Source organism: Sphaeroforma arctica, assembly GCF_001186125.1.
Source record: "Sphaeroforma arctica JP610 unplaced genomic scaffold supercont1.846, whole genome shotgun sequence".
In the NCBI taxonomy this organism is placed as follows: Eukaryota; class Ichthyosporea; order Ichthyophonida; genus Sphaeroforma; species Sphaeroforma arctica.
Window position 1 is genome coordinate 24766 of NW_014039712.1, and position 8126 is coordinate 32891.

General features: G+C 41.5%; 2 protein-coding genes across 2 annotated transcripts in view; both read right to left on the reverse strand.

Moving 5' to 3' along the window:
- Positions 1-5432: 5432 nt before the first annotated feature.
- Positions 5433-5863, reverse strand: SARC_08895 (hypothetical protein; the record flags this gene model as incomplete). Its single annotated transcript, XM_014297112.1, has 2 exons — positions 5714-5863; positions 5433-5670 (listed from the first exon to the last, which is right to left on the reverse strand). The coding sequence occupies exons 1-2, from the start codon at positions 5767-5769 to the stop codon at positions 5433-5435; spliced, it is 294 nt and encodes a 97-aa protein (XP_014152587.1). The 5' UTR covers positions 5770-5863.
- Positions 5864-7148: 1285 nt separating this feature from the next.
- SARC_08896 (hypothetical protein) overlaps positions 7149-8126 on the reverse strand; it is a 6207-nt gene continuing 5229 nt past the window's right edge. Inside the window, exons 2-3 of the mRNA XM_014297113.1 lie at positions 7610-8012; positions 7149-7444 (exon numbers count right to left, since the gene is read on the reverse strand). Of these exons, the coding sequence (XP_014152588.1) occupies positions 7641-8012 (372 nt within the window). The 3' untranslated portion in view covers positions 7149-7444; positions 7610-7640. The remainder of the gene's footprint in view (positions 7445-7609; positions 8013-8126) is intronic.

Sequence of the window (8126 nt, forward strand, 5' to 3'; positions counted from 1 at the left end):
TAACTTTAAATAAGCATCCTCCTATGCCATAATCACTTGCACCGTTCATGATTTGAAACGGTACCCCATCAGCAGGGTATGCTACTGTCGCCGAAAATGCGATGGCTTCTTTGAGTTCTTCCCACTTCTTTTTGAGTTCCGGAGTCCATAACATGGATATGTTCTGGTTCATTTTTCCTCTTCTTAGGTTCCGGAAGTGTTTAGTTATGTGGGTAAAGTTGGGGACATGGTTGCGCATAAAGTTTGCGAGTCCCACCGTTTTGTACAGATCTCTTTTTGTTCTGGGTAGTGGCCAGTCCATTATCTTTTTCTGTTTCTCAGGATCCACTTTGAGTCCCCGTGTGGTGACTTTCACACCTAGAATGTTGACAAGTTTGACCGCGAAGGCACACTTTTTGTAATTGAGTCAGAATTTTGCTCCATTCAGTCGCTTGACTACTTCACGAAATGTCTTGCAATGTTCTTCTTCTGTCAGACTTGCAATGACTATGTCATCTACATACACTTGCACGCTTTGGAATTGTGCTGTGAGCGAGTGTAGGCTAAAGGGCGCTGACTTGAATGAGTATTGCGCTCCTCTCCACGAGAATGTGAAGTGTTGACTTGCTTCGTTTATTAGGAAGTGGTGGAACCCTCCTGTGAGATCCAACTTTGAGCAGAATTGTGCTCCTTTTAGGTTGTGTAGTACTTACTTTATTTTTGATAGCACGAATATATCTTGTTCATTTTGGTAATTGATCTCGCGTAAGTCTAAACACGTTCTGGGTTTTTTTTAGGAGACCTGTTTGGTCATGTTCACCTGTTGATAACAATGGTAGGTTCACCATTGTCGGTGTAGTGTGTTTGTATATGTGACCATCTGTAAGCCACCTTTGTACGTTTTCATCCGTTTGCGGAATTTACTTGTGAGGTACAAAGTTGACTTTAGCGTACCTCATTTGTCTGACATTCATTTCATTTGCAGGTACTGTGACTGTAGAGCCTGGTAGGTTGAAATGTACGTCAAGAGGTATGTTCGCATTAGTGTCTAAAAGATCTGTAAGTGACTCTCTGAAGTCTTCTTATTCATGCTCAGGGTCCTCTTCATGGGGCGTGAGGAGTGATTCCCATTTCGCATCTGTTGGTATAAGTGGATTGATTAATCCTGCTATGTATATACCTATGTATGATAGAATATCCATACCGAGAATTATTGGTGCCTTCTTGTCTGGGAGGTCCAACACTTCAAAACACTGAGAGGTTTTTCTTCCTCCATAATAATATCACATACTTGGGTTGACCCTATTCTTTGTATTCTGGCATCTGTTTGTGCTAGTTGTCCATAGCCCGGTTGTGCTCTGACATAGAGGTATAACCCAGTTACTACACTCTTGTCCATACATGAACGTTGTGCGCCAGAGTCTACTAGTACATTGTATGTATTGTCATTTATTTGTATGTCAATGTGTAATCGTTGGTCTCGTGGTGCGGGAAGTAAGGATAAAGGTTGGTATTTATATCATTTGCACTTATTAGCAAAGTTTCTTCATCGGTATTTACAGTAAGCCTGTCAGCCAGGTCAATCATGTTTGCTTCCGCCCATCAGTTGTTTCAGTGCTCATCGCCATCTGTGATGTCTTCTACTTTGCCGGAGGTAATGGACAATCTTGCTACTTGTACATTGTTCCTGACACGCTCCTCAGCCTGCTTGGTCTGATCCGATGCCCTCTTGGGACACTGACTGAAGCGATGTGGGGCTGGCACCACCTTACAATAAGGACTTTCTTCTCTTGGTCTTGTCCTATTGGTTTGGTTTGCTCAGGCGCATCTTTGTCCGGTTTGTGTCGTTTGGCCGTAGTGGTTGTGCTACCCTGAGTCTGGCTTTGGGTGGCTGTGGCTGTCTGCGAGCTGTATCGCTTGTGTCACTATACAACCGATCTGCCTGCGCTTTGGCCGCTGCTCTTATGGTTGCTTCAGTACGAGAGTGAAACACAGTGTGTTTCATATCGGATAAGTGACCTTCACTTCCATCAGGTTGCTTGTCTGCCTTGATGATAGTGCCAACTTTCTCCTGTTGTCCATAGTACGTGAGTACTCGGTATCTTATTACCTTGAGGGATTTGCAAGTGTATAGGCTGTCTGTCCGAGTTGCGGTAACGCTCTTCTATCACTTGCATTGTTCTATGCAATCGCTCTGTGCGCACCTCTACGTTTAGTGTCTTGTTTTGCATGTCATTGAGAAACTTATTTAACAGATAGTCTACTGGATGGTGTCTAAGTCCTTCAATAATTATTTTGTTGAATTGTTCAGGATCCTTGTAGTGATTGGTCATTTGTGTTTCAGAGTCTCGACTTATTGAGCACTGCCTTGGTCTTCTCCGTGGCATCAGTGGAGTCTAATAGATATCTCACTAGTGCTAGGTACTGACATATTGGCATAGACTTGGCTAAGAATAGGTATCTGCATTGTATAGTAAACTTCATAATGTCTTCATAATTTTCCATTTTGAAATAACTGTCTCTGGGTAACTTCAAAATTCTGAGGCTGCTAGTAGTTTAGAAAGTGCAGGTCTATTGATCTTATCGCCTAGGCGTGAACGCATGAGTTCTAACTCACTAATGTACTGACTGATTTGAATGAGTTCATCTTCCTCATCGTCACCACACTCATTGATAGCTAGATCATATCTCCTTCTGAGTTCCGTGTCAACGATTGACATGCGTCTTTCGGGCTGTTAGTCATGGATGCCTACTCCCATCTTGTGTAAAGTTGCTATAGGCACCGGTGCTGTTTGTTCTGATTTGGATACAAACCTACTAACCAGAACATGGTTACCTTGACAGCTGCTCTTGTCTATTTCTAAACGCATTGCTGAGGCTAGTATGGGTACCCCACCCGGTGTTGGCTGGCTTGAGCCACTGCCTGGGCTTGGCCCCCCTGCTGGGTTTTCATCTGCGCCATCCGTACCCACACCCTCTTCTTCACCAACACACACGCCTGCTCTGGCTGCTGTTGGCATCTTGAGATGTCCGTGTTGGTGTGTGGGTATTGTCGATTATTAGTAAAAACTCTTGCTACATTCTGTACGACTGTACACGAATACGCGCTTCACCCCCCCTTGTCTTTGGTAATATTTTGTATAAAATAAAATAAATTATAAATTGGATGTATCTCGCTTACTTTTATTGTGGTCTCTCTTTGCTGCACTTCCGTGGGAAGTGTTTACCGTTCTGTGTGGCACGGTAGCTTGTTGCGTTCCCTCCTGTAATCAGAAGGGTTTATTTAGGGTTTGTTAGTCAAGCTTTTTTCGTCACGTGTGGACTTTCTTGTGTTTATTTCATCATATGAGAAATTATTTTCTCACGTGATCTTAATGAGATGTTCGGTCCTGTTGACGTCACTGGGGAAGTTCGGTCCTGTCGACGTCACCCCTTGATGTTCGGGAGATGTTCGGTCCTGATGACTGGCCTCGTGGTGTCCCAAACTTTTGTATGTGAGTATGCAGCATATTGGTATGTACCGAACTCTTTTATTTTAGTATGGTATATACTGGTATGTATTAATGTGGTATATTGTCGTGCACCAAACTCTTGTATTTTTGTGTACTTATCACTTGAATACTCGTATATATGTCTGGTGGCACTCTACGTCCTAATTTTGTTCTCGATCGAGTTGCATCAGTATGTAGTGTTGTACTTATTTTGCTTTCGTATTGATCTTCGTTGTATTATTATGTATACTTGATCAGTTGTCTTATTTGCTTGCCTAGATGTTGTTTACTTGTGTCTGTATACTGGTTAGTTGTGTATTAGCATTTGACCTCGGAAGTATTATTGTCATCTCTCTATTCACCCCCCTCTCTCGAACTTCTGTATTGATTGTGTTAAGCACTGTGCGTATCTAACCAAGTTCTGTTCGTACGTTGAGACATGTGTATTTTGTAGATACTTGATCAGATTGAAGTAGTCTTTCTGTGTTCTAGGGAAGATGGTGACTATGTCATTCACCATTGGATGCACTATTTGATTCCTACAGTTATCTTTTATTGATCATTTTTAGCAATGGTTATACTTGATCAGATTATAGTAGTCGTCCTATTTTTGTTGTTGTGTATGCAATTATTTCTAGTGACTCGTTCCATCATTTGATGGTCTCTATTGATTTTAACAGATGTCTTCCCTCTATGATATGAAGTGAATACTCAGCGTATTTCTTTGTGCTCTGAGTAATTCCCTTGCTCAATATTTCTTATTCTAAACTTTGAATGCTCTATTGATGCTGGTTGTGTTTTGTCATTTCATTTATTTATCTTCTGGATAACTGTGAGGCTTGTGCCTTTTCGAGTGATTCGATCGTGCCTTTCTTTCTAGCACTTGTTCTTTGTTTCACTGCCCGTGTCTTAATTTGATCTTACTGTGTTTCTTCTGTTTATAATATTCTTTGCTGTGGAAGGGTTGTTAGTAATTGTTCTCGTGTATACATGTTTCTTGCACTAGCAGTTAATATACTTTAAAAATCTGATATTTGTTTGCCTCTGTTGAGATCTTATAATATACTTTTGCATGAGTTGTAAATGTCTTGCATGTAGGTGCTCTTGGTTCTTGTAATAATTACTAAGTTGAGTTATATTCCTCGTCACTGTTCGCCTGTTGAGCTTGGTCTGTTACTACTTTCTATACAAGAAATCCTACTGTGTGTGAATTTTCTTGATTGAAAAATCACTATGACACTTTACACACTGAAACTAGCCCCAACATTGACGAATTCATCACCTTGACTGGTAGGGCTATAATTTTTCTCAATTTACGCTGTAACACTCACAATTACTGTATTAACCTTGGAGCCTTCTGTTGGAGCGTAGGAGGAGTATTTGCTTCGTCTTCGTCTTTCTCGTCTTCTTCTTTATCAAGAGCGACAGCGTCTTCTTGACTTGATACTCGAAACCTCGCTTGTGAAGGACGACTTCTTCTTAGTTTGTTTCTTGAAGCTTCCTGGCACCTTGCTTTCTGGCTTCCTTGCCTCTTGTTGACTGCTTGTTGTTCCTTTCAACCCCTTAGTCTCTTTTGGTAATAAAGTAATATTCTTGGGGTACACCTTTCGTTCGTAAGATACACCTCTGCTTGACTTATCTAAGTAAGGATATTGTAAAAAATGTAGAGTATGGAGAGTAGCTGGAAAGGTACGATAATAGGATACAATAGACCTCTTCTCAAGTACGATTCTCTCAGCCAGGAAAAGTCCTAGTCTGAGAGAACCGAACTGAGTCTTTATTTGTGTTTTCTGATTCACTACTCTCGGGTTTTCTACTTGAGTGTTTCCCTCACATACAGAGTCCCGGTATAGCTTACCAATTCTACCGCTAATATTTCTGATGATTCTATTATCATAATTTTTTAAATCTTCTGAGGTATTGGGGTTTGTATTGGATTTTTGATAATCTGGTCCCTAGATGCTAGTCTACATCCGAAATGGTGTCGGGGATAATGGCATCGCTAGAGGTGTCCACTATTTCACGCGCGGTATCAGTTTCCTGTGCACTTGGAATAGATTCCGTAGCCGGCACAACTTCATCGGCCTCGCTAGCCGCATCGACGGCCACCGACTCTACTACCACACCCTCCGCGTCAAAGGTATTGACACAATCAATTCCATCGGGACATGACGTGAAGTTGTCGTTCTGACAACTTACACTGGATTTATCGATCGGTTCAGAATTAATGAAATTATATAAACCTGTCGCACATCAGTAGGCGCCATCCGCGTAGACGAGGAGGATTTCCGCGGGACATGGAGTACTCGCTACTACTTCTGACACAAGTTCGGTGGCAACAGGCAGCGGTGCAACTACTTCATCCGAAACGGCATCGAAACCGTCTATTTCACGTGCGGCATCAGTTTCTTGCGCACTTGGGAACAGGTTCCGTGCGGCGTCAGTTTCTTGCGCACTTGGAACAGGTTCTGTGGCCGGCACAATTTCATCGGTCTCGCTAGCCGCACCGATGTCGATAGATTATACTGGGACCCCCGTGTAGGAGAGAAACACCCATAATTTCAGTCTAGTGTCGAAACACTGAACACAAATAAAGATTCAATGCGAGTCCTTCAGCCTAGGACTTTATCTAGCTGAGAGATTCGCACTTGAGAAGAGGTCTATTGTTTCCTTTGGTCGTATCTTGATTGCTACTCTCAAATTCTACATGGTAAATTCATTGGGGTACAGTTCAAGTGGTGATATACAATATATAAGACGATATATAATATAAATTAAACGGCAGATTCTTCAACAGGGTGCTAATTGAAATTCTCCACGCAAATATTTGAAAGGAGAAGTGGTGGTAAAATCAATGGAAAAGATGAGGTTGAACGATATTACTTTAAATTAAACGGCACGTGCTTCAACAAGATGTTATTGCGCGAATACATGAAATGAGAAGCGGTGGTAAATTCTTTGGAGTGCGATTTAGTAGATGAAATTCAACGATATAAACTTTATTAATGACACCTGCTTCAACAAGATATTTAAAAATTGCCACGTGAATACTCGAAAGTAGAAGCTATAGTGAATTTGTTGAAATATAATTCAAAAGATGAGATTCAACATAATAAATTTGAATTAAACGACACCTACCTCAACAAGACGTAAACTGCAATTATTCACGCGAACATTTGAAAGGAGAAGCGGTGGTAAATTCATTAGAATATAAGAAATTCAACAATATACTTTAAATTAAGCTAAACATCCCTAATCAATGTTACTTGCATTGTGCACGTGAATAATTGTAGGGGTCAGTGATGGTAGCTTCTTTTGAGTATAGTTCAGAAGATATGATTAAACGATAATTATCTCAAATAAACAACGCATGCTACAAGAAGATGTTAATTAAAACTATTCACGCGAATAATGGAAAGGTGAAGCAGTGAAATATTCATTGGAGTATATTCCAGAAGGTGAAATCAAGCGGTATACACTTTAAATTAAACACATGCTTCAACAAGATGTTAATTGCAATTATCCACACGAATACGTGAAAGGAGAAGCGGTGGAATATTCATTATAGTATATTAATTCAGAAGGTGAAATTATACGATATACTTTAGTTTAAATGACACGTGCTTCAACAAATTTTGAATTGCAATTGTTCCTTTTGAGAGGGGGACGACGAGTTAATCATTATAGATAAATAATTTAATCGTTCAGAATTTATATACAATCATGGTTCATATGACGCCGTCTGAGACCACTAGTGGTTTAACTAAATTCAATATTGAGCGCTACACTTCCTGTGGCGCGCTCTACAAATGTCAGTCCAGACAATGTGGTAGACATGGCGCGGCCAAAGATCCGGCTGTTGATATGGTGCGCATCACAGGAGGTATGCATACCCAGGAGGTATGCATACCCAGGAGGTATGCATACCCACCTTCCTTGTCCACATATGGACCTCTACTGCTTCATTAAGAAACCTGAATTCGAAGAAAATAAAGAAAATTAGGCCAAGGAAAGCGATAATTCACAAGCACGATTCCGTGTCTTCAAACTAATTGGGTCTTCTTCACTCATCAGAGTGTCAAAAAATCAACTAGGGGGAGCGAACTTTTGCTTAATAGGTATTTTCGTTCAAGACATACATTTTGCCTACACGAAGTGGTGAAAGATCTCCTAGGAAAACGCATTGACACAGTCAGTTCCATTGGGGCATGGCGTGAAATTGTTGCCCTGGCAACTTGGGCTGGTGGAATCAATCGGTTGAGGCTCGATGAAGTTGTTCAATCCGGTTGCGCAACAATAAGCGCCGTTGAGGTAAGCAAAGGGGAAGTCTGCAGGGCATGGGGTACCGGTCGTCTGGGATTCAATCACTTCTACTGAAGCCGTATTGGTAACGAAGGTAGTGGTTGTAGTTTCCACTACATCTGGCGCCGCATCTGATTGCAGAACATCCGGAACGGTTTCGATTGGGGTACCAACCGCATTCTCGCAGTTGGTACCATCAGGACATGGCGTAAAGTTATTATCTTGACAACTCGGGCTGGACTTATCGATCGGTTCGGGAGTATTAAAATTATTCAAACCTGTCGCACAGCAGTAAGCGCCGTCAGCATAGACATACGGGAAGTCCGCAGGGCACAGCGTACTTATCGCCTCGGG